Genomic DNA, 26,971 nt, shown 5'->3' with positions numbered 1-26,971 from the left:
TAGTTGCCCCAAATAAATGTGTTATATTATTGCCCCTATTTGGAGTTTTGCTAATGGATTCAGCACTGCTGGTTGCCTTCTGGGTGACATATTCAGTAACTCCACTAAGGGGCACTGCACAACCTTCAGATTAAGAGTTTCACGCTGTACCAACTGAGCTATCGCAACTCCTGGGATATGGTGGGACTCCAACTCCCATCAGCTCCAACCTGCAAGGCTAATAGTTAAAGGGTGATGGGCATTGTAGTCCTGCTCTAGTGAAAAAGAGAGTAAATTGCTAAAATGATTTTAAGAAGAAAAGAAAAAAAGCAGATACCATGTTAGATGCTGGCTCCTGTGTCTGGAGACAGAAGAAAACAACACTGGAGAAACAGCAGTAAATGCCATGCGTTGTTCCAAAGTGGTCCACACGGGAGCGCTGTGTCCCTGTCTTTCCTCATTCCAGCAAGCAGCGAAAGGGAAAGGGTACTAGACAGCTACAGCTTTAGGAGAAAGCAGATAATAAGCCTTCATTAGACTACTGACATTGCACAGTTCTTTCACTGCGTTTCAAACCGTGTTTTCACATTGTCGTACACAGCAGGGTTTGAGGAGTGTCTTAAGATGCCTGCTGTACATCCACACTAGTGGGCAGAGTTGGGATGTCTTCACTCAAGCACTTCTCGATTCAGATTGAATCCGGTTTGGGGGAGAAAAGCACCCAAACACAGTTTTTCACAAGAAAATATAGGATAGGTGTGGATTGTGGTTAATGTCGTGTGTGCACAGCTCCCCAAAACAGTGGATGGAGCATACTAGATGCAGAGTAAATGGGAATAGAGGCATAGCTTAAGACTGTTAACACCCTCTCCCTTTGGGTGTTAGGAACTGGTACTGCCCTGGAGAGCTGGGCAGTAGAAATTGGGCAGATTTAAAGCATTAATCTCCTTGGGGGCTGGAGTCACAGACTAGAGGAGAAGAGGAGTTTTTAAAAGACATGGGTGCCACAATCTTTACCTGGTAGAGGTGGTTCACATGATAATTGCACCGACATGTTCACTGACTGAACATCACTGCAACATCCAGTGATGTGTTGCATGGGGGAACAGGCCAGTGGCCCAGCCAAAATATTCTGTGTCTGCTATCATTTTGAACATGGCACTTTTCTAAAGGGTTCACATACAATTATGCCAATTGAAGAGTAGGTGACCCCAAGGCTCACCTAGTCTAATCCCCTGCGATGGAGGAAGCACAGCTAAAGCATCCCTGACAGCAGACTGTCCAACCTCTGTTCAGAAACCTCCAGTGAAAGAGAGTCCACCACCTTCTGAGGTGGTCCATTCCACCGCAGAACAGCTCTTACCAGCAGAAAATTATTCCTAACGTTTAGTAGGGATCTCCTTTCTTGTCATTTGAATCCATTGGTTTGTGTGAAACTGCTGACTACAGCCTTCTCCAGAAACTATGCTCAATCGGGTGTGGAGTGGTTTTCCAGTCTGAGGGCCAGTGTGGTGTAGTGGTTAAGAGTGGTAGACTCGTAATCTGGTGAACCAGGTTCGCTTCCCCGCTCCTCCACATGCAGCTGCTGGGCGACCTTGGGCTAGTCACACTTCTCTGAAGTCTCTCAGCCTCACTCACCTCACAGAGTGTTTGTTGTGGGGAAGGAAGGGAAAAGAGAATGTTAGCCGCTTTGAGACTCCTTAGGGTAGTGATAAAGCGGGATATCAAATCCAAACTCTTCTTCTTCTTCTTCTTCTTCTAGGCAACATAAGAGTGGCAGGCAGCACATGAGTCAAAAGTGGCCAAAGCAGCAGATAATACATTTTAACTTAGATCGGTAGGCTGGTTGCTACACACACACAACCAGCTCTCTCTGGCCAGGAGAGAGGAGGTGTGGCTTGGGGAGAGTCTTGAGGGCCAATATCTGGCCCTCAGCCCTGAATTCTCCCACCCCTGCTGACGATCCTGCCCCCTGCTTCACACGCATGAAGAGTGGAGATCTGCAACAGGGAAGCATTCACAAGTGGTCTTGTACATGCGAAATCTTCCATGCGACTGGGAACAGCAGAAGCGTGGAGCCTTTGCATGTAAGGCTCTGCATAAGAAAGCTTCCATGGTTGCAGATGTTTGCACAGAAGGTGCTGGTGCCAGACGCCGCTCCCTGATCTCTTGCTGATTGAACTCGTGGGCGTAATTTCTAAAGAGGGCTTATCACGTATCGGAATCAAGGGAAAAGAAATTGAATGCCAGGACTTTCCATCGACGAGCCAGCTCTAATTTCCCCTGGATCAGGACCAAGGCTTCTCAGTGGACTCCCTTCCTCCTTTCAGCTTCAAGCTGTCAGTGTCTCCATGCAGAAAACCATTCCAGAGTTGTGCACTTGGGGACCACAGCAGCTCAGTGGGACGCCTTGTTCTCCCTTGCAGATTGAACAGCCAGAGTGGTCTCTGGTATTATGCCTGTCCTCTCTCTCTTCCCACCACCTTTACCAGCTTATGATTCATTTCCAGGTCCAATTCAAAATGCAAAAATTCCCTCCACATGAATGCTGCTAGCATCCTGCCCTCCTCTTCTGAGACATTGCTCCATCTGTCTCCGCACCATCGGGGCGTGTTTGGTTGGGATCTGGTGCAGGGCCTTTTTTAGTTGTGGCACCCCAATTATTAAACCCTCCCTAGAGAGTTTTGGTTGACTCCTCTTCAGAGTTTAAGGAGGGTGGCAAAGACTTTCAGAATCCCATTGCCTATTTGATCTATCTCAAAATTGTAGGGGAGTGTTGTCATCTTTTCACCTTCCAAAATGGCATTGTAGGCTTTTAAAAGTGGCTCACTCTTGTTTTGCTCCTGTAGAGAGAAATGAAGGAGCCAGCTGCAACGTAGCTCTGGGCACTAGATGCACATGTGAACAGTGCATGTGTGAACCTCGTGTACAGAGATAACAAGAAACCAGTGGCGATGCACCTCTGGGAACCAGGTGCAACCCTGTGTATGATGTGTGATATTACCCACTAGATTTCTGCTTTGCATATTAGGGCAGAAAATGGGGGAGGGAAGGGTGAGAAGTCTGAGCTCTTGTGTTGCTTGCTTTGTTCTTTTGCAAAAAGCAGGGAGGGATGTTGATCTCTCTCCCTCCCTCCCTCCCTCTCTCTCTCTCTCTCTCTCTCTCTCTCTCTCTCTCTCTCTCCTGAATTTTCCACACTCCTATAATGGACTTTTGGAAGGCATGTCATCATATGTGAGCAGAGCAGCATTTTGTTTTCTTTCCCACTTCTTCTCTGCAGATTTCTTTTTTTGGGGGGGGGGGCAGCATTGTAGATGCCAGGCTGAGAGTTCTTCTCCCTTACCTAAACTCTAAAACAGGGATGGGGGGAGTTGTTGCAGCTCAGATTTCAGAAAGGAAGGTTCGCTGTTGATTTGCATAAAGTTTATGCAGATTGACAGCTTTGCATAATTTGCATAAAGCTTGCCTTACTCTTTCCTAATCAGGCTGGCCAGTTTCCCCACCCTGCCAGGCTCACCTGTCTCCCTTAATCCTCCTGGCTGCTAGTGGGAGTTGAATATCTGAGGTGGGATGCAGGTGGAGAAATTCAGTTTAGTTTTACTGTGAAAATTTCCTACTTTTCACTTTCCCAAAACAATAGGAGGACCAAAGCACAGTTCTCCTTCCAAAATCGCACTGCTTTGAACTTTGGAGTGTTCTTCAGCAAATATGTGCTAGGGGAAAGCAAGCATAAATATGCATTTATTAGTGAAAATAACATAAAAAACGAAAGGCTGGGGCAACCCAGTCATATGGGTGGGGTACACATAATAAATTATTATTATTACTTGCAAGAATGCAAAATTGCATGCAGAAATTTGAGTAAGTATTAGGAGAGACAAATAGCTAAATGCTGCTGAATATTTTCAATGACCCTTTTAAAGAAGCAAAATGATGTGGAAATGTCCATTCCTAGCCACAGGTAATGTACTCCTTGTCCAGATAGTTAAGTTTAACTGCCTTTTTGGTGTTGTGCTGGGTCAGCAGAGCCAATCCAAGGATTTCACTAGACCATCCAGATGGTTGCAATATGCATTGCTGGAAAAGGAAATCCATCACCGATAAAAAGGGCAAAAGAAGGCACAGAGCTGCATAAAATTAGCATGTGCTAATGTGTATATAGAGTTGCATACTTAGACATCATTACTATAATTTCAATAGAAATATAATCTGTCTTGCCATTGTTGGGAAGTCTGTGGCCAAGAGACCTGTGGACACATTCAGTCTGGTTCTAACCATGGATTGGCAACCCCAAAGCTTCTCCTCCTCTTCCTTTCAAGCATTTACCAGTACTCTTCACACCAAAGGGTTTAAAGGGCTTAAGGTGGGCATAGCTCAGTGGGAGAGCATCTGATCTGCATGCAGAAGGTCCTACCTGAAGACATCTTCAGGTCTGGAAGAGGACACCTTCTGAAATCTTGGGGAGACACTGCCCATCAATGTAAAAGGTAAAGGTAAAGGACCCCTGGACAGTTAAGTCCAGTCAAAGGCGACTATGGGGTTGCAGCACTCATCTCACTTATAGACCAAGGGAGCGAGCGTTTGTCCACAGACAGTTTTCCAGGTCATATGGCCAGCATGACTAAACCGCTACTGGCGCACGGAGGACTGTGATGAGTGCCAGAGCTCACGGAAACACTGTTTACCTTCCCGCCGCAGCGGTACCTATTTATCTAATTGCACTGGCATGCTTTCAAACTGCTAAGTTGGCAGGAGCTGGGAGAGAGCAACGGGAGCTCACCCATCGCGGGGATTCGAACCACCCACCTTCCGATCCGCAAGCCCAAGAAGCTCAGTGGTTTAGATCAGAGCGCCACCCACAACCAGTGTAGATAATACTGAGCTAGATGGACTAATTGTTTGACTCAGTAGAAGGCATTTTCCTGTGTTCCCAACAGCAACAAATAGCCACAACAACTAAATGGAACCTGCATATACAGAGGAAGAACACCTCTGAACCCCAGGAACATAATTTCTTATTTCGTAGCTTCCAAAGCCATCCAGCTCCAGACCTGAAGTTCCGATCTTGGGTGTGGCACCAGCATCCCCTTTGTATTGATTACATGCTTCTCCAGAATAAGGAAAGCCCCAAATGGTTTGCCCAACACCTAGTAGGGAAGTCCATTGCACAGCTGTGTCGGCAGCCCTACTAGTTATGACTGCATTTTGTAAAGAGAGCCTGGGAAACTGAAGTGCTGTGTGGATGTGACCTGGTTGGATGGGCACATGTGCTGGAGAGCGGAGCGCAAAGAGTCTCAAATAATCCCAGATCCTTCTTCTGCCACTGAGTCTCCCTCTCTGGCTCCTTGGGCAAGTCATGCTACCTCCCAGCCTGCCCCACCCCTCTGGGCCTGAGTTTCTCTGTGTTCATACAGGTATCACGAGTGTTTATTTACACACCCCTCTTCTTTCTCCCATGCCTACTCAGACTAACAACCGCCTGCTCTCCCAGGACTGAAGTTGGGAGTATCATCCTAGAATCATAGAATCATAGAGTTGGAAGAGACCACAAGGGCCATCGAGTCCAACCCCCTGCCAAGCAGGAAACACCATCAGAGCACTCCTGACATATGGTTGTCAAGCCTCTGCTTAAAGACCTCCAAAGAAGGAGACTCCACCACACTCCTGGTTCACTTTGGGGTCTTTGAAGAAGATCAAAAGCCTGCTTTGGGGGGCTGAGCAGTCAGTCAGGAGAAGCCTTCTTTTCCCTGCTTCCCAACGTGTCCAGGCATGAGCCAAGGCTCCCTTTTCCAAGAGGGAAAGAGGCCACCGCTGTTTCCAAAAAGCAGATGGGTGAGCTCCAGCACACTTCTTCCCCCTCCCCAGATCTTGCAAGGAGAGATCCTTCTTTGCAGCATATCCCAAACAGAGTTTGAGGGCGTGTGTGTGTGTGTGTGTGTGTGTGTGTGGTCGGAAGGGGGGGAGTTGCCTGCATATCCAACCCACACATAAACACACACACACCTCCATGCTCTCTCCTGCCACACCTCCCTTCTGCCAGTGCTGCAGGGACTCTGCCCAAGTGAGGTTACTAATATGCAAATTGCCTGCTTTGCATGGGCCTCCTGCCAGGTTCCTAGGATGTGTGTGTGTGTTGTTTTTTAATAATAATATATATAAAAAAACCATGATCTCTGTTGCCCAAGATGACTAGTGTGAAGGGGGTGCGGTCCCAGCAAGGCAATGTGCTCACCTGCCTCAGTGTGGCAAGAAGCATTGCTGAGCCAGAGGTGCTAGGAGCAGCAGCAGCAGCAGCTGGCAAGAGAGGAGGAAGCAGCAGCAGCAAGGGGGGAATCTTGGCGGAGGGGGCAGAGGGAAGCTGGCAACCCCACGGGCCACCACTTTGGGCGGGGGCTGGCCAGGTTGCGGCAGGTACTTCTCAACCGGCAGGATGGTGAATCTGGACCCGGGGCATGCAGGTAAGGGCCCTCCGGAGGCGAGGCAGAGAGGGAGCAGGATGGCTCGACTTGTTCTCTTGGAAAGGCTGGGGAAGGAGGCTGGCTTCCAAGCTTTACCCTTGAGAAATCCCCCGGGGCACCTGGATCCATCAGTTCCACCCCAAACAAGCTCCTGTTTGCTCTGATCTCTCACAGTTTTGATCTGCACATGCCTGTTTGTGTGTGAGAGAGGGGGGGGGGGGAATGAGAACAGCAACTGGATCGGGTGAGGCTGGTGGGTTGTGCTGTTAGGAATCAGCTCTGGTGGAACAGGGAGGAGAGAAAGATCAGACTCAGAATGCTACCTTAGCCTAAGCCAGGGAGACCCAGGAGCATCAGAATCTGACAGGCCCTGGAGCTGAGTGTGGCCATCATGCCCTTTGACCCGAAGGCTCTCTCCCCATCCTTTCTACTCTGAGGAATGCAGGGGCCACTGCAGGTGGTAGACTCTGCAAGTTGATGTCTGCACATGCCCAGGAATACTCTCTCCTTCAAAGACTGTGTTCAACTGGCACAGATTTAAAAAAATACCGTAGTTCCGGAGCAAAACCTTGGCTCAGAGGCAGCAGCATGCAGTGTGATGATGGCTAGGAAGGCAGACAGAGAAACTTGTAGATTAAACAGAGGCAGAGGCAGCTTTCCTTGTGTCCACACACCCATCTGGGTTGTTGTCTTTGGCAGCTTCTTGCTGTGTGTGGCTATAGATAAGGAAAGGAAGACTTGTCTTTTCTTCTTTTCTTTTCTTTTCTTTTCTTTTCTTTTCTTTTCTTTTCTTTTCTTTTCTTTTCTTTCCTTTTGAGCTGATCTTTTTAAAGATACAGTTTTTTAAAGCTGATCCCAACCTCCCTGGCCTCCTGTGAAACACTTCATCTCAAATCCAGGAGAGCAGCTGCCATTCAGTGCAAACAGCACTGATCTAGGTGGGCCAATGGTCTGGTATGTGTTATGTAGCTTCCCTGTGTACCTAGATAAATTAAAAGCTGGAGGAAGACCTAGCTGGGGACTAGGCAATTCCCCCCCCCCAGTCTAACCCAAGCTATGCTTTGAAGCCTGTGTTTGACAACTGAGAGAATACAAAGCATCAACAGAGCCCCTGAGCCTGTGCTAAGTGCTTTCCCCCTTGTGACAAAGCAATCCATACCAGCTTCCTAGCCTCACAGAGGGAAACCACACACACCTGGAGGTGGTGGAGATGTTGTCTTTCTCACTTTTGAACTGAAGGATGGGGGACCAACCTTTGCTGACCTTCTGCTTCCAGATGTTTCAGACCACTCTGGGGAATGGAGATGGGGTGTCACAATGCATAATAAAAGGTGACACAATTTTAGAAGTGGGCCAAGCTGATTCCTGGATTCCCAGCCCAGGAGGTATTTCTACCAATCTCACACTTTAGCCCTGCACATGTGGCACAGTTATCAGCTATCTCATTTCAGAGCTTCAGTGCCGTGTGATGCCAAATCCTCTTGACTGCACATTGTTCAAAGATCCGGGCATCTCCATACGGTTGCAGGCATGCCATACATTTAATGTGCATTTGAAGCACATGGCTTTCTCCCCAGAGGATCCTGGAAACTGTAGTTTCCCTCTCACAGAGGATTCTTTGCGGGGTGGGAACATCATGTGCTTTAAACATCTGGTGCACATGTCGCTTAAGAGATATCAGGCATCTGCAGTTGGCTTCATAGCACAGCTGCTTGTCGGCAGCCAGTGGTTTCTCTTTTACACTGAATCCAAAATGGACATTCTCAACCTTGTTTGTCCATTCAGGCCACTGACCTCCCACAGGCTGCTTTTTTGCTGGCAGCACAAGGTCACAGAACTGAGCAGCAGCATCCTGAGCAAAATTTTTGAGCGAAAGGCTGAGCATGATGCAACATGCGAGTTGGCCACAATAACATCTGCACCAGATTTCTCAATGTGCTTCACACAGGTCTTCCCAGGCACTACAACCAGTTCAGAACACAGCTGTGAGGCTGTTGGGAACACATTTCAGCCCTGTTTCCAGGCTTTCTGTTTATTTCCATTCCCAGTTTTAAATGGCTGGTTTGGGCCTAGAAGCCCTAAACTGCAGCTGCATACCCTCTGACATTTCTCCGATGAAAACAGGGACATCCTAAGGAAAAGCGGGATATTCTGGAATCAAATTGGAAACCGGGACACTTTCTGTATATTTGGGACTGTCCCTGGAAAATAGGGACACTTGGAAGGCCTGCAGCTGGGCAACTTCTAGTCCTTTAGATCGACTCCAGTTCCCATCATCCCTGACCATTAGCTATGGTGGCTGATGGGATTTGGAGGGGCAGAGGTTGTCCACTCCTCCTCTTAACAGATCATGGGAAGGACTGCATGAACCTGCCCATTAGGCGAGGATTTTGTTATAGTTCATCTTCTGATTCCCCCACCTTCCCAAGAGATGTGGGACAGCTACCACTGACTGGGTCTTATTTGTGGTGTCGTCACATCTCTAGAGCTCTGTCCCCATATCTGTCTGCTAAAGCTGTTTTGTTTTAAAGCAAGGGAGAGGGAATTGCAGCCCTCTAGAGGTTGTTGGACTTCAGCTCATGTGAAAGACCGTTGTTCAGGGGTCGAGCGTCTGCTTTGCCTGCAGAAGGTCCCAGGTTCAATCCCCGGCATCTCCAGGTAGGGCTGGGAATATCCATGCCTGAAATCTTGGAGAGCCGTTGACAGTCAGTGCAGTACTGACCTAGATGGTCTGACTTGCTATAATGTAGCTTCCTATGTTCCGCCTTTGAGTGTCCAAAGAACATCAAGAAGGTCACAGGTTCCCCATTCCTGACTTAAGGTCACCATTGAAATGTTTCATGTTTGGCTGTGGTTTTTATTGCACACTTATATGCCTATGGAGCCGCTGGTTTGCAATAATAAAAAATAATGCGGAATAATCTTTGCTAAAGTTTGTTTAGGCTTTCTTTAAGATGAACCCATAGCAACGAGTTCGTTAGTAAAGAAGGAATTCTAGGACTATCTCCGAATCAGTTGAGCTGTCAACACATTAGTGGTTCATGAATATATGTGTGTGTTTGTGTAACTCAGGAAGTACAACCTTTTTTCCTTCGCTCACGGGTAACTTTCTCTCGGTGGAGATTTCACTTGGCCATGGGCAGCACTCTGAGTTTTGCCTTGCCATGTTCAAAGGAAGGAAGGGCAACTAATTTAGAAACATGAGCTCAAGAGTATGGCATGAAACTGGGAGCGTGCCAGCTGACTAGCATCCATAGAGTTTGGCAGGAAAGATATTAGCTATAAGAGCAGAAGAAGAGCCTGCTGGATCAGGCCAATGGCCCACCTAGTACAGCATCCTGTTCTCACAGTGGCCAATCAGATGCCTGTGGGGAACCCTCAAGCAGACCTGAGCACAACATCACTCTCCCCTCCTGCAGTTCCCAGCAACCAGAATCCAGAACTCTGACAGTGGAGATAGAACATAGTCCCCAGGGTTAGTAGCCATTGATAGCTTTGTCCTCCATGAATTTGTCTCGTCCTCTTTGAAAGCCATGCAAGTTAGGGGCCATCTTGGGGGAGTGAATGCCCTATTTTAACCATGTGCTGTATGATGAACTGCTATCTCTCTCATGAATCTTCTAAGCCTTATCACAAACACGGCAGCTGGCCCTTGTGGAGGAGGTGGAAAAGGAGGAGATGTGATCTTGGATATGTGAACATCAAAATCCTACGTGCTGGCAAACACTGCAGTGTTGTGTTTCTGAAAATCCTGCACAACTAAGCTTCCCACGGCACTGTGAAATGCTTCCAGTGGCTTTTGACTTCCATCAGTTTGTCGTGAAATTATGAAATGGGGGGGGGGCAGAAATTTGAATATTCGGCACTTGTTTATTTAGCCAAGCAACGTAATTTTCAAGATAGCAGCGAGCCCATTGACCACACAAGAGTATCACCAAAAAGGGAGGTGCTTTAGTTTTATAGCTTAGACATATCCATAGAATAATCCTTAGACAACTAGTATCGTTTAGTGCTTAAGTGGTTTAGTATTGATTAGCTGTGAAGTCCCGAGTTTATTCCTGCCACAAGCATTGCCATGTGCTCTTGAGGAAGGCTTCTTGAGGAAGGTTTAACTTGGTCCTGTTTCTCAACTGGAGCCAGTGCCTTAGGAAACCTCCATTCATCTGAGGATTTCTTTAAAAAGTAAATGAATCCCAATTAGGCACTGAATTCTGTGTGCCGGTTTAGTTTGCTACAGCTTTCATTCCCCTTATTTAGTTATTTTATCTGTCCCATGAGATTTATATACCGCTTAATCGGGGGGGGGGGGAGCCTGCATGTAAGGAAAAGAAAAATGCTCATAAAATTCAAAACTGAAAACTATCAGGCATGATTATATACATCAAATTATGAGGAATGGTTGAGGGAGTTGGGTATGTTTTGCTTGGAAAAGACTGAGTGCTGATAAGATAGCCATCTTCAAATATCTGAAGGATTGTCACATGGCGCAAGGTTGTTTTCTGGTGCTCCGGAGGAGAGGACCCAAACTAATGGGTTCAAATGACAAGAAAGGAGATTCCATTTAAACATCAGGGGAAACTTTCTGGTGGTAAGAGCTACCCGATAGTGGAATGGACTATCTGGGAAGGTGATGGCCTCTCCCTCACTCACTGAAAGTTTTTAAACAGAGCTTGAGTGGCTGTTTGTCAGGAGCTCTTTAGCATTTCAGGGGGTTGGGCTAGGCAACACTTTGGGTGTCTTTCAACTCTTCAATTCTATGATTCTATGAAATTGTTGATTAATCTCAACTATTTAAGTAACAAGCATACGTAATAAAAATGGTATGCCTGGTTAGGCTTTTCTAAAGAAAAAGGATTTTAGGAAGCAAAACAAAGGCACTTGCCTAATATCAATAGGCAAGGAGTTCCAGGGAATTGATTGCTGCCACACTAATGAGTCGATTCCTTTACTTAATTCTTTCAGTGTTCTTGCAGCATGCTTTGAAAAAAACAATGCAAAAAAGCTGGCTTTAATGTAATTTGTACACATAATTGCATAAAGATTCATTTTTGCCAGGTGTCCCCTAGTGTGCAGGAACTTGTATGATAGTGAATGGAACGTCATACGAAAAGGTGCAACCACAATTGCATCAAGATAGCAGTCTCCCCCCATGCAGCGTTAGATCAATACAGAGGGAGATGGGGACCTGGAAATAACTTTTTAAGAGGATTAGGCACATTTATGGGGGATAAAGCTATGTTCTACATGCTGTTGTGCTCAGGTTCTGCGTTTGGGCTTCCCATTAGGGCATCTGGTCAGTCACTGTGTGGATAGGATGCTGGACTAGATGGCCCTTTGGCCTGATCCTGCAGGGGTCTTACAAATACAAGTGGGAGAGGGCTGCTGTGTTCATGCCCTGCCCATGAGTTTTCTGGAGCCATCTGGGGAAAACAGAGATTGCTTGAATGGATGGGCCATTGGCATGGTTCAGTAGCTAGGTTCTTCTGGTGTTCTTCATTCAAGATGCTAAAAGGTACATGCTCAAATCCAGCATTTGATTTTAGAAATTCTCTTAGATTGTGGAGAAGCAGAGCACAGACAGAGGCAAATTCCAAAGAAATCCACTTATCTTTGGGGCTGTTTGTCAAGCCACTGTCTCCCATGGTGGAAAGACACAAAGGCACAGAGTGGTGAACGAGTGGGACGCGTAACAAAATTTTGCAGAGCAGAGTGCTAATGTATAGTGTGCCAGCCAGCCAGCCAGCCCTGCCCTCCTCCAGGTCATTCCATTCCATTCTCTCTCCCACTCAACATTTAACCAGCATTCCGTGGCCGATGTGCATGCTTGGAATTTTGTTTTTGGGGGGGTCCTTCTCATCACACTGAAGGTTTCCCTCCCCTAAAAGATGTTTGTACTACTGCAACCCAGTTCTATGTGGATGTTTCTATTTCAGCTATATTAGGATCGGCACTCATACCTGAACATCGGAAATAAAGGGAATGATGGGCTTTCTGTTGTTGCCTGAAAAGCTACATTGGAATGTTTTTTAACAAAGTAAAAGAGATTGTTAGCAGAAAATTATCCGATTTTGAGGTTTTTGAGGAGCTTTCCAGCGGAAACCATACAAAGGGTTTGACCTCTCAGATATATGAGCTTTTCTTATATTCTGAAACATGCCTTATGGATAATTTAAAACAATTGTAGGAAGATTAACTGGAATTGGAGATTGAGGACTCTTCCTATGTGAATAATGTGAGGCAAACCACCATTTTGCTCTGCCTTGATGAGAAACAAGGAACTCATGTTAAAGTGTTCTTTCACCATGCTTTTGGGCTAATGACTAACAATGCAGTAGGTAGCCAGAGAAACCATCAACAGCGCACAGAAATGACAGGAGAAAGCCACCTGCTAATTGGCAACATGAATATCTCACCTTACAGAACTTTAGTCTTTCAACTCACTACTCATTTACCTGGGAGTAAATCCCATTGAACTTAGTGGGAGTGAGTAGACATGCGTGGGGTCGATTCCAGTTGAGCCAGATAAACAGTTGACAAAGTTGATTGTGCATTTAATGTCTTCTGGGGACCTCAGTAGTTTTGATACACTTTCAGGTGGACCCCAGGAGACTGTGATGGAAAGCGTTGCAGGGTGTGAGGGAGTGTTGAACAGCCAGAGGTATTTCCATTTGCTGAAGAGGCAAGTCACTTTTGAGAGATTTTTCTATAAAATTCAAACTGAAATCCTGCTTCGGTCCTCTTTGGTAGGACAGGAGGCAGCAGCAAAAATGTCAAAACCTTTCCCCGCCTTCTGCTCTTTGGCTTGTAGCAAATCCTCTGGCTTGAAGGGGCCACTCACTTTCGAGTTTTTTTACGTCAAACTGAAAGGTTGCTTGCCTCTTCTGCAGTGCAGGTAGCGGCAGGCTTTTTTTATTATTATTAAAAAAGCCTACTCGCTGCTCCTCTTTGGCTTTGCAGAATCACTTTGTCTTGCAGTCCAACTGAAGCAAGGTTGCTGTGTGGGAATGCTGATGGGCGAAACTTGCTCTGTGTGGTAATGAAACTGACTAGTCTGGCTTGGTTGTGCAAGACATTGAGGGCCAGCTCTTCCCTTTCAAAGGCACTGGAGTTGCCTTAGGAAGAACTTGCATCTCACTTTCTGCTTGGGATTTCTCATGCAGTGACGGTGCCAGGAGGAATGGGCAGGAGAAGGAAAGGTCACCCTTCCCACCTCTGGCAAGCTGGGTCTGGTGTGTCAAGCCAGCAAACTCCTCTTGAGCCAGACCCACTTCCTAACCTACATTTCCAGCAGTTCAGTTGGCTTATAGCTTCAGGTCTGAAGGTGTTTACACAGTCGGAATTCCAGGGCGGTTGGCTAGTCTTGCTACACGTGACACCATCCTCCAGTTACCGTAACGAGGCTGTTTGATGTTAGATCCAATTTAATTACATCGGGCAGGTTGGCAAGAGCTCCAGGCATATCCCAGTCAGAGATCTGTTCACTGTACCAGGGCCAGACCAGGACTGAGAGCAGGTGTTCCTGGGCTGAATGTGCTCCAGCTGGGGTTCCTGAAGTTGGCAACAGCTCTGATGTATTTAGCACAAGTCTCTGTAGCTCAGTTGATTGGAGCATGGTGCTGATAACGCCAAGGTGACAAGTTCGATCCCCACATGGGACAGCTGCATATTCCTGCATTGCAGGGGTTTGGTCTAGGAGCAAGAGGTAGCCTACATGATTCTCCCCTTCCCCATTTTATCACCACAACAACCCTGTGAGGTAGGCTTAGGCTGAGAGGCAGTGAATGGCCCAGGATCATGCAGTAAGTTTTGTGGCTGAAACAAAGAACTTGAGAAAAACAAATTAAAACATCAGAGGAACTCTTGTGATGGAAAGGCCTCCTGAAATAAGCTGGATTTAACCAGGTGCCTGAAACTCAGCAGTGCCAGTGACTGTCTGACTTCTAGTGGAAGGGAGTTCTACAGAGGTAGACCCACAACTGAAGGCACAACTTCTTGTTTCAGTGATTGACTTGGGACATACTGCGCCTACATTATCTATAGCTTTGTACACCAGTATAAGAGTCTTGAACCAGACCCAGTACCTGATGGAAAACCAGTGCTTTCAACCCCGGTGTTATGTTCTGGTGGTAGACAGTTCCCATCACCAGTGTAGCTGCAGCATTCAGTACCAGCTGAAGCTTCCAGGCCAGACCCAAGGGCAGCCCCACACAGAGTGCATTGCAGTAGTCCAGTCTTGAGGTTACGTTACAACTAGATGAGGAAGCTTCATGGCGAAGGTTAGATCTGCCAACCACCATTAATGGATAAATGAAACCTTCATGTCCAGAGAAAGTACAGTATAGGAAAATAGAAAGCTCCCTTGTACTGAGTTGAAACGTCAGTCCATCTAGCTCAATAGTGTCTACACTGACTGGCAGAAGCTCTCCAGTGTTTCAGGCAGGAGTCTCTCCCAGCTGTATCTGGCAATACGGGGTATTGAACCTGGGACGTTCTGGATACAAGGCAGATATGCTACCCCTGAGCTATTGCCCTGTCCAGTGTTTCAGGCTCTTTTTGTGTTCTTATGTCCTAGATTAAATCATCCCCTGCCTCAGCAGGAGATTTCAAGAGTATATGAGTGTTCTTTGGATCTGGATCTGACTGCCACCATATTGGTGTTCCCGGTGAATGCTTTGTGTACAAGTACCCAGAGCGCTGATGAGCCAGATACCAAATTCAGGGTTTATTCAATGATATTCATGCTGTTGAGGACTTGCCCCAGGAATCCATGAACTGGCACAGGAACTCCATGCAATGAGCTACCTAGGTCTGCGTGTGTATGGTGAGGCCCCTCAGCCTTAGAACGGGAAGAGTTGTATCTCTCTGTGTGTGACATCAGCCCCTGTGATTGGCAGGCAATATGAAGCCTTCGGATTGGCCAGAACTGGGATAAATACCTCCTTGGAGCCTAGCATCATGGCCATTGTTTGTCCACAGTGCAAGACCTTCTACCTATGCAGTTCAAGACCCTTGACTAGGGAGTCTGGTCTGGATAACTCCAGGCCCGGATATGATACATACCCTCCAACATTTCTCCAATTAAAATAGGAATGTCCTAGGGAAAAGCGGGACATTCCGGGATCAAATCGGAAACTGGAAAATAGGGATGCTTGGAGGGCGGGGAGATATGGCTGCCCTTGAAGTCCTCTTGGCCAGCCAAACTGTTCCATGTGAGAAGGCATGAAAAAAGCATTGTCTCGCCCATCCCACAAGTACCGATTTTTAAAAGGGAGGAACTGTAGCTCAGGGATAGAGCATCTGCTTTGCATGCAGAAGGACTCGGTTCAATCCCCAGCATCTCTAGTTAGGGTTGAGAAAAAAGGTCCTGTCTGAAACCCGGGAGAGCTGCTACCAGACACTGTAGATAATACTGGGCTAGATGGACCAATGGTCCAAGACAGTAAATGGCAGCTTCCTGTGTTCATCATTTTTAGCAAGATTTGAAGCTGCCACAAGTCACACTCTTCCGAGATGGAGCTTTGATACTTCTTTCAAGCTCCTTTGTCAACCCTTCTCATTTCCTAAACCTTCAGATTATCTTTTGTTATCCTTGGATTGGTTCTCTGCGGTCTTGTAACATGCGGGGGATATGAAAAAAGCTATGTCAATTATCTCCTTCTTGGTATGTTTGATGAGAACAATTACATATCATGGAGTTTTGCCTGATTCCGAGTGATGTCTCTTTAATGGAGAGCTCACCTGGCAAAACCGCAGAGAACAGGCACAGAGCAAGCGGGTGTTATAAATAGTGTTATTAACTGATGCAAATCACTCTCCTGTTCTCAAAAAAACCCAAAAAACCCTCCAGGGAATTGGCTAGTGGAAGCTTATGCAAATTGTTTCTTACAAAAAACACACAACAAAAACCCAGTACTCTTCCAGTTAGGATACAAAGAGTTAAAAGTGCCCTTCCAAAGCTATCCAGGTTTATTTAAATGTGGGCTTCTTCTTTTCTGCACCTGGTTCTATACCCATTGAGAAGAAAATGTGGGACATACCTGTAGGTAAAGATAAAGGACTCCTGGATGGTTAAGTCCAGTCAAAGGCAACTATGGGGTTGCGGCGTTCATCTCGCTTTCAGGCCAATGGAGCCAGCGTTTGTCCACAGACAGCTTTCCGGGTCATGTGGCCAGCATGACTAAACTGCTTCTGGCACACCAGAACACCATGATGGAAAACCGGAGCGTACAGAAATGCTGTTTACCTTCCCATCACACCAGTACCTATTTATCTACTTGCACTGGTGTGTTTTCGAACTGCTAGGTTGGCAGGAGCTGGGACAGAGCAATGGGAGCTCACTCCGTCATGGGGATTGGAACTCCTGACCTTCCAATCAGCAAGCCCAAGAGGCTCAGGGGTTTAGACCACAGCACCACCCACTCCCAATATGTGGGACATAGGCTGCATTCACACAGCAGTTCATTCCCTGTCCCCAAAGTTTCCCTAACCATTAATTTTCGTGTTATAATTGCGCTTTCACGTCATGTAAAAGCCACTTGCAGCAAAGTAATGGAATATAGCGAATGTTCAGTACTCATTCCTGTGTTTTTAAATTGCATTTGCAGCTCCCTTAACCAGGAAAATTGAGGGAATAAAGTGACAAAATCTGGGGTGATATGCAGGGTCTTGAAGTGCACTGGTGTTTTCATGGGGAAGCAGAAGCAGGCATGTGCAGAAAAGACAGAGGAGTAGTGATGTTGTTCAGTGACTTCTGTTACTGTGCTGCACCACCAGTGTGAATGAAATTTAGTACAGTGCACCAGTATATCAGTCAAAAAGCCACCGTTCCACAATGCAACAGGTACTGCAGAGTGAAAGGAATGTTAGAAAATGGGATAGAAACACCAGCATTATAATCATGAAAACAAATGCCACATTCCCCACATATGAATGCGTCCATATTCTGTGATGGGTCACAAGCCTCCAAATTCATACATGGTGAACTCTGGTAAATGAAGATCTGGAATCTGGGACCCTGGCGGTAGGGACAGTAATTTCCAGGGTAAATTGCTTAAAATCATAGCCATGAAAGAAAGACCAATGCCAAACTGAGTGGGGGCAAAATGGTCCATCTATTGGTCCATCTCAGTATTGTCTACACTGACTGGTAGCAGCTCTCCAGAGTTTCAGCCAAGTGTCTCCTCCAGCCTGTCCTGGAAATGCCAGTGATTGAACCTAAGGCCTTCTGCATTCAAAGCAGATGCTCTAATCACTGAGCTTTGGTCTGCTGAACGATTTGCAGTACCTTAGATATCAGCCGAATGCCTACATTAGAGAGAATCATGCTTCCTGGCTGTTAGGCTCAAGGCGCCATCATGGAGCAGTTTTTTTCCTCCTGGGGTTCCCCAGTCTCAAGAAGGAAAGCCCATCTGGAAAGGCCTGTTCCTGTTCTCCAGCCTTTTGCCATCCATCTTGCCTGACCTATGATCAGGAAAATGAATGAAGGAGAAGTCTAAAAGATGAATGAAGGCACAGAAGATGAATGGAGAGGGGAGAGACACAGAAGGGAGGAAGGCACTGCATTGCCCAAGCTTATGAATATTCCTGAGGCTGGATGTGTAGGAACTGGGGATTCAAAAGCTTGGTGGTCTATTATTATAATGACGCACTCATTGAAGAGGCACAGGTGTGGGGGGTGGGTTGTGCTCTGCTATTAAAACCAGCTTGCTTCACATTTTTAGATATCAAGATGAGTGGTGATGTGGCAGATTCCACAGATTCGCAGCATGAAGGCAGTCACATAGAACCTGGTAAGACAGTTTCTCTTTTCCCAATCCCCTGGGCTTTAGTTCCAGCTCAGGGCATTGGCAGATGGAGTTCAAAAGGAGGGGTCAATTGTGACAGCTTCCTCATAAACCTTCTCCCATAATATTCGGGGCCATTATCACTTTATTACACAGAAGCATGATGAAATGAGAGAGCAGGGCACATGTTTCTCAGTTCGTTAGAGGTGGTTTTGATCCCTGCAATGCCAGTTTAAAGATTCCCGTTGGGTATTTCAGTGATATATGGCCCCAACCAAACAGATGAACCAGACAAACCTCTCCCATTTCCCGCTAAACCTTCCAGCTTGAGCCAAAGTCTCCATGTTGGCCAGCTCAAAAGAAACCCGTCCAGAAGATTTGGCTGGTTGCAATATCACCATCTTAACCATCAGAAACCCAGGCAAGGTGAGGTCATCCTGTCATGCTAAAAGTGTGTTAATAAAGCCCAAACAAGAACAGGGAAACCCCTTTGTGGGTTATTAAGGTCAAAGCAGTTTTTGTAATGCAGGGCTGTTTCCTTCCGGATGAATAAGTGCTGTTTTCAAAAGGCTTAGGGGGCCTCTGTCTTTTAACACTGAAAACCCACAAGCAGTGTCAGCCCCACAGCTGACTCACACAGAGTGTTTGGCAGAACAGGCTACCAGCCATGAATTTTTCCCTCATCTCCAAGGAAGTATTCTGCTTCTGTTGTCGTCCAGTTTCTTGGTGATCTAGATTTGGATAATGTTTATACCTCTAAGTATCACACCAGTCCCCTATTCACCTCACAGTACTACAATTCCCACAGCTCCCTAGGAAAAGGGATTGATTGCTAGTCCACTTTGAGAAATAGCTCTGTGAAGGAAATGGAAGTCTCTATTTCACATGATGATGTCTACTCATCAGCAAGTCCTTACTCCCAGATTAAGTGTGTACACAGTTGCCGCTGTTGTCCAGGTGTTCATGAATGAATATTACTATCTGCCTTGAGGGCTCTGTGTGGATAGGAAGGGCAGGGGACAGATTTTTATTTTTATTTTTGCTGTCAGTCACATTATCCTGCATCAGAATTGGCAAGACTTCGTGGTCACATCATCATATTCAGTGCATGATCTCTAATTGGCACAGAGTGAGGGTATTCAGTCATTTTCCCCCTCACTCCAAGTTGGCACTGTTGGCCCTCAGTGAAATTGTCACGGCTATTTAGGACTGCAAGGAATGTGCTGTGCGGGAGTAAAGAAGGTGATACAAGGGAGGGTTTCAAGGGTTACACAATGTGTGTGTGTGTGTGTGTGTGTGTGTGTGTGTGTGTGTTCAAAAAAATGCCAGTTTTGGTTTGCACATATGAACAATTTCCACCCACATGGCTGTAGTGTCCTCCTCATCCCACCCATGGGTGCCAGGGGATTTTCTGGCAACATCCGTGGTGAGGGCTGGGGAGGCACAGCGGGCTCTGCTCACCCTCTGTGTCCCACTCCTCCTGGTACATGTGCATGCCCATGTGCCCCAAGCACCAGCAAACCCTGCTATGCCACTGCTGGGTGCAGAGCCTCGGGGTGCCACAGGGGGCAGCACCACAATGTTTCAGAATGGAAGGCGAGAGGTGGGGGCGCTGGATTTTGGCATCGCTGAAATTTGAGACACCAGGGTCTGCCACTGGGGCAATTGATAGCTACTAACCTTAATGGCTCAACTCTGCCTTCATGGTTGGACACAGTAATGCTTCTGAATGCTATTTGCTGGAAACCACAGGAGGGGAGAGGGCTCTCAGGCTCAGGTCCTGCTTGTGGGTTTCCCACAGGCATCTGGTTGCGAGAACAGGGTGCTGGCTGAGACGGTAATGCAGCAGGCTCTTCTGAGGTTAAAACCTGAGGTTTTAACTGGCCAAGATGAGTAGCAGGGAATAGCAGGGCTGTGCAGGAAAGGCAGGCTAGAGCTGAAGCCTGACAATACACTGCAGTCAAGGTTGTGTCCTGGCCTGAACTGTGTGCCGCGAATCTACTCAAGGCACTGCAGGTTGGCCAATGGTGCGGCAGATGTTACTCCAAGCGCCCTGTTTATGCACACATCATCAAATGGGTTGAAAGCCCCAATTTAATTAAATCTCATGCCCCTGGACACACTTCTTGAGTCGCTGCCAAGTGTGTCTTTGAGCTAGCCACTTCCAGAGATATTTCAGCGAGAGGAAATAGAGCCAACAAGGTTTGTAAATGCCAATTTGACAGACTTTGCCCTCCAGGGTCTGGGAGGTGGTGGAGGTGTTGCACCAACCTAACTGGCTGTTAAATTGGTAAAAAAAAATAAAAAAAAATCCCAGCTTAGATTAGCCTTAGCTTGTAGTTTGCTGGTACATAGCCAAAGTCACTTTGCTTTTTAGAGTCGCGGATTTGCTTTTTGGAGTCACGCAGTGACTTGCTTTTTGGAGTTAGCTTCAATTAGGAGTAAACTGCTGCATCACACTTTATTTTTAAAATAGGAAGAACGGAGGAGGGAGATTGCAAATATGAAAAGGGGTTAAATTAAGTGTCTTCCACTAAGGTAAAAAAACTGGTTCTTCTGTAGCGGTTAAGCAATATAAGCCATGCAGCCCTGATCTACTTTAACATCTTCTGTTTGAAGGTCCGATACAGGAGGAATTCTGTCTTCAAGGGGGAGGCAATGTGGGGGGAGAGATATATTGCATTTCAATTGAAATGAGATTCATCTTTCTAAATTGGCATCTATATATCTAAATCAACACATGCAAATATTTTTGCAAATCTTCATTGTTATTATTTTTTGATGTACAGATCACCTTTTCCTTATGCCTCAAGGCTATCTGCAGGCATCCCATTAAAAACAGCTCGAAATGGTTTTTGAAACAGTACAAAAACAACTTGGGGATAGCTTTAAAAGCAATGCAAAATGATTGCCCAAGGCAGAGACCTTTTCATCCAGGTCTCTCTTCTCTTCCGTTTTGTGATACTTTTTGTAATTTTTGGTGGTGTGTATGTGTTTGTAGGAAGGGAGGGATGAGAAGATTATAGTAGTTCTTTCTAAATTTGCATCCGTACAAAATTTATGCAACTTGGTGTCTTTCCCCCCCCCCGCCCCCTCTTTTTGTGGTGATTCATTTTCTGGGCTTGGACTATGTGTAAAGAGCCACTTTGGGAGGGGGGAGCTGTGAAATCAATATAGTAATCATTCCTAAATTTGCACCTATGCCTATAAATTAGTCTGTGCAAATTTGTGCCCCTTTTCCTCCTCTTTTTAGCAATACCTTTTCCTTTTCTTCACTAGAGGTGTTTTTCAAAAGCTCCACTTAATGGAAAGATCAGATGAATTCTGAAAAAAAGCAGAAAGATAAAAGCAGGCCAATTTATTGGGTAGGGGAGCATGCCACACATTCTTGGTTTTAGTCCTTTGAAACAGACTCAGAGGCAGCTTCCATGAATCCCCATACTAAACGACCAAGCCAGGTGTAGGGTCTGGGGTGTGAAGATGGACAGTGCTCTGCAGGCCATGTGAAGAGTGCAGTTCCCTTGTGAAATAACCACACCTGCTGGCTCCACTCATGGAGCTAAGCTTCACGTTTGAAGCTTAGCATTCCCAAGAAGCTTACTCTGTTTCTCTTTCAACAAAATTAACTTATCCAGAGGATCAAAGGGCTAAGTTGAGGACCAGACATCGTTTTTATTGTGACTTCATCAACACTGGTATGCATGGTTCTACATGATCTTGCTTTCAAAACTGTTTGCAGCTGCAAGCATTTCAGGGCAGGCATCCTCTGTTTCCAACCAGTGCATGTCTCACAACTTCCAGTTGAAGTTTCATAATTTTCCTGGAAACATAAGAAGAGCCTGCTGGATCAAGCCAGTGGTGGATCAGGTCCAGCATCAAAGTGGCCAAGTAGATGCCTATGGGAAGCCTGCACTCAAGAATTGAACGCAACAGCACTCTGCCCACCTGTGATTCCCAACAACTGTTATTCAGAGGTGGATCATGGTAATCATAGCTAGTATCTCCTTGAATTTGGCAGGTCCTCATTTAGAGCCATCCAAGTTTATGGCCATCACTGCCTCCTGTAGGAGCGAATTCCATGATTTAACTACGAATGTGAAGAATTACTTTCTTTTCAGCAGTGGCTCCCAGTTTGTGGCATGCTCTCCCCAGGGAAGTTTGTCTGGCACCTTCATTATACATCTTTAGGTGCCAGGCAAAAAAACACGTTCATCTTTCACCAGGCCTTTTCCTGATTAATGTTCTACAGCCTTTCAAATGTGTTTGGGGGGTGCAATTTTTTTGTTGTTTTTGTTTTCGCTACTTCTTTGTGGTTTTTATCTTGTGTTCTTATCTTCTGACCCGCCCTGAAATCTTTTGATGAAGGGAAATATATAAATCTAATAAATCTAATAACCCACAAGGAGCCTGGTTGCATGTTCATGAGTTTTAGTGTTGTGAAAGAGGGAGAGAGAGAGAGAAACCACTATCCACATTCATACCACAAATGTTCTGAGTAGTGACGTCGGCAGCAGTATTGCAACTTTTGTTGCGCTATAGTGCAAGAATACCACCCCCCACTCAAAAAGGCAATAATGCAGGAAGCATTGTAGAGCATCTAATAAAGCAGAATTATGTGGGGCTCTTCTTGCATAAATCTGCCCCTAATGTACTAAGGCTGAATTCAAGGCATGCTGCTGAATACACCCACAATAAACCCCCAGCTATCTGGAGGGACCCTTCCTGTTTGTAACTGAAATCCAGCCCCATGAGAGCCCCCTTTTACCACCTGGCTACCTCTGAGTCCTTTGGACTACAACTCCCATCAGCCCCAGCTGCCTGGGAAGGCAGCAGGTTGGTGAAGACTGCCTTCGATAATGAGAGAAGGTTGGGAAATGAGCCAGTCCCTTGAAGCTTGCACCCAAAGCCTCTACTGCATGGGTCTCGGTGGTGGGATAGGGCGTATCGTGCTGTTTCTCCCCCCACTCCCACCCTTCTCTGGAAGGCAACATCAGGGAGTGGAGCTCCTGAGGTTGTTGCTTGTCTTCAGCTGTGCCCTGTTTCCCTGTGAACCTTGTACAACCCAAAACCTGGTTTCCACAGGCCTGGGAAAGCAGGAATTAGCTATTTCACCAATAGGGACGCAGGTGGCGCTGTGGGTTAAAGCCTCAGCGCCTAGGGCTTGCCGATCGAAAGGTCGGCGGTTCGAATCCCTGCGGCGGGGTGCGCTCCCGCTGCTCGGTCCCAGCCCCTGCCAACCTAGCAGTTCGAAAGCACCTCCGGGTGCAAGTAGATAAATAGGGACCGCTTACCAGCGGGAAGGTAAACGGCGTTTCCGTGTGCGGCTCTGGCTCGCCAGAGCAGCGATGTCACGCTGGCCACGTGACCCGGAAGTGTCTCCGGACAGCGCTGGCCCCTGGCCTCTTAAGTGAGATGGGCGCACAACCCCAGAGTCTGTCAAGACTGGCCCGTACGGGCAGGGGTACCTTTACCTTTACCTATTTCACCAATTGTTTTTTATTGATACTGGAAAGGAAGATGGGGGATTGTTGTGCATTTTATTCCCTTTCCACTGAGAAGGGCTACCCTGTATCCTGACAACCTCTTCTCTCCCCCTCCCATCTCTCTCTCTCCCATCGACTGCCCCAGAAAAGCCAGGACATCCCGCTTTTCCCCACAAGGGCATGGCAACAATTTTGGGCACCTTGCTCTCGTGCAATTTCAGGCCACAATCTCATGTTTGAGATTGTTTTTTTCCAGATCTGCAATCTCAGATAGAGCCCCAAAACACACCTTTTTTTGGCATGGTGTTCCCCAAAAGTGCTTTTTCAGGTGAACAATCTCATATGGCACCCCAAAACTCACATTTTGGGTAGTGTCCCCTTTGGGGAGACCCTGATCGCCAAGCCCCTCCCTATCGGATATGCCAAAAGCTAGTAGGCTGAGGATTCTGTCTCTGTGGCAACCTTTGGTGCTATCTCCCTCTGATCAATCGCAACAACACAGTTCCTCACCAAGAGGAGTGTCTTCTCTTTGATATGGGATGTGATGCGGGGAGGGGGGGAGAAAGTCCTCTCTCTTTTTAGTTTAAACCATAAACCAGGCAAGGAGGGAGCATTTCAAACACACCTGCCACAATAACGGAATGACTGCAGGGCACTGAGAACTTCTTCCCTCTCCGCCACTGGGCAGGTGGGGAGCTGTTGCAATATCCCATAGAGCAGATTTGGGCAAATTTCAGCTGCTGGGCTTTTTTGGGAAAGTGCACTTATGTTTGTGCTGCAGCTGATGGTAGTGAAACTCACTGGTACTGCCCAGCTCTTGACAGGCAGTGGTCCGTAGTATATTTTGCCTGGAAACAGAGGCCTAGTTCTCACTGATGTCAAGTAGTGCAGGTTGATCATTTTACACCAGGGTGTAATTACACCCATTTTTTAAAAAAATGTCATAAGTATTTTAGCAGTGAGGGTGTCAGGGACATCTTGTGGCCCTCTGATTCTTTCTGCCAGGCCCTCAGGACTCACCACAGGTCACACTGTATGCCAAATTCATGCCTCCTCTGTCCATCTCTGGGCACCTATGTGTGGGTGTTTGCTAGCAATGTTCAGATATAATATTGTTCCAACCAAGCAGGGTTTGTGGGAATGTATGTTATTTATTACCAGGTACAAACCCATTTATGATCCTGGAAAATCACTGTCCTTATTTATTCTTCTTTGTCAGAGGTGTCTTGATAATATTTTAAAGCCAATTGCTACCATTGTCATTACTCAGGGCTCAGCTCCCTCCTCAGTTTCTCTGGAAAATAAATGGGGAATAGTTGTGTCAGGAACAGCAAGAGTCCAGCTAAATCAGGCCAATGGCCCATCTAGTCCAGCAACTTATTCTCACAGTGGCCAACCAGATGCCCCAATGGGAAACCTACAAACAGAATATTCTCCTCCATTGTGGTTTCCAGCAAGTGATATTCAGAAATATTACAGCCTCTGGTCAGGGCTTATTCCTGCTCTTTCCAGACAGTGGTCCATGATTTAATGCTCCGTATCTGAGTGTGGGACGCGGGTGGCGCTTTGGGTTAAACCACAGAGCCTAGGATTTGCCGATCAGAAGGTCGGCGGTTCAAATCTCCATGACGGGGTGAGCTCCCGTTGCTCGATCCAAGCTCCTGCCAACCTAGCAGTTTGAAAGCATGTCAAAGTGCAAGTAGATAAATAGGTACCGCTCCAGCGGGAAGGCAAACGGCGTTTCCGTGCGCTTCTCTGGTTCGCCAGAAGCGGCTTAGTCATGCTGGCCACATGTCCCGGAAGCTGTACACCGGCTCCCTCGGCCAATAAAGCGAGATGAGCGCCGCAACTCCAGAGTCGGTCACGACTGGACCTAATGGTCAGGGGTCCCTTTACCTTTACCTTTACCTTTATCCGAGTGTGGGGGTGGGGGTTTGCCCTAAACTTTCCCCACAAAAACTCTTTCTTTAAAGATGAATTGGAGCAAATGTCAATTCAGATTTTCTGTAGATTGACATTTGCTCCGATTGAACTTTAAAGAGCGGGTTTTCACAGGGAAAGCTCCAGAGCAAAAAATAAAAATAAAAAAGGATACTCAGACACAGAGTTTTAAATTGCAGACTATGCTTAGAAAGTACAAAGGAAAGGTCAGTACCATGGAGACGGAACATAGGCATATCCTCCATGATTTTGTTGGGTCTTCTTTTAATAATAATAATAATAATATTTTTTATTTATACCCCGCCCTCCCCAGCCAAGGCCGGGCTCAGAGCGGCTTACAAACAATAATAAAAACAAGAAGAATGATTACAACTTAAAAACAAAAATAAAATACAACATTAAAATAATGGAACATTAAAATATTAAAATGTAGCCTCATCGCAGGAGAAGGAAAAGAAAGAAAAAAAAGAGAGAGAGGGAGAGGGAGGGAGGGAGGGAGGGAGGGAGGGAATCAAATTGGCTCCAAGCCAAAGGCCAGGGGGAACAACTCTGTCTTACAGGCCCTGCGGAAAGAAATCAGATCCTGCAGGGCCCTGGTCTCATGAGGCAGAGCGTTCCACCAGGCCGGAGCCAGAGTTGAAAAGGCCCTGGCTCTGGTTGAAGCCAATCTAACTTCCTTAGGGCCCGGGACCACTAAGGTGTTGCTATTTATGGACCTTGAGGCTCTCCGTGGGGCATATCGGGAGAGGCGGTCCCGTAGGTATGAGGGTCCTAGGCCATGAAGGGCTTTAAAGGTCAAAAGCAGCACCTTAAATCTGACCCTGTACTCCACTGGGAGCCAGTGCAGCTTGAAAAGCACTGGGTGAATATGCTCCCATGGCAGAGACCCCGTGAGGAGCCTCGCTGCAGCATTCTGTACCCGCTGGAGTTTGTGGGACAGCTTCAAGGGCAGCCCTGCATAGAGCGAATTACAGTAGTCAAGCCTGGAGATGACCGTCGCATGGATCACTGTGGCCAAGTCGGGGTGGGAAAGGTAAGGGACCAACTGCTTGATGCGGCGAAGGTGGAAAAATGTCGCCTTGGCTGTTGCTGTAACCTGCGCCTCCATGGAAAGGGAGGCGTCAAGGATTACACCCAAACTCTTAACGGAAGGCAATGGCACTAATTGGGCCCCCGCAAGAGAAGGGAGTTGGTCCCTCATCCCCATGCCATCCCGACCTAGCCATAGGACCTCTGTCTTCGAAGGATTTAGTTTCAATCGGCTCCCATGAAACCATCCAGCCACAGCTTCCAAGCATCTGGTCAGTGTGTTCGGGGTCGAGTCGGT

At 46.8% G+C, this 26,971-nt stretch overlaps 1 protein-coding gene and 1 long non-coding RNA gene across 3 annotated transcripts in view; one reads left to right on the top strand and one right to left on the bottom strand.

The window, feature by feature from the left end:
* Nucleotides 1-26,971, bottom strand: part of LOC307203804 — a 446,600-nt gene that overhangs the window by 136,028 nt on the left and 283,601 nt on the right. The gene's annotated exons all lie outside the window — the stretch shown is intronic.
* The window catches only part of POU2F3 (POU class 2 homeobox 3), a 94,690-nt gene continuing 73,998 nt past the window's right edge, over nucleotides 6,280-26,971 (top strand). Inside the window, exons 1-2 of one of the 2 annotated variants that reach the window (XM_079954812.1) lie at nucleotides 6,280-6,437; nucleotides 18,158-18,226. In XM_079954812.1, coding sequence (XP_079810938.1) covers nucleotides 6,410-6,437; nucleotides 18,158-18,226 — 97 coding nt within the window. In that variant the 5' untranslated portion in view covers nucleotides 6,280-6,409. The remainder of the gene's footprint in view (nucleotides 6,438-18,157; nucleotides 18,227-26,971) is intronic. The other variant, XM_079954813.1, reaches the window with a different exon arrangement.

Source organism: Podarcis cretensis (assembly GCF_951804945.1).
Source record: "Podarcis cretensis genome assembly, chromosome: 15".
Taxonomy (NCBI): Eukaryota; Metazoa; Chordata; class Lepidosauria; order Squamata; family Lacertidae; genus Podarcis; species Podarcis cretensis.
The sequence above is the reverse complement of the archived record's forward strand: the minus strand, read 5'-3'. Positions and strand labels throughout refer to the sequence as shown.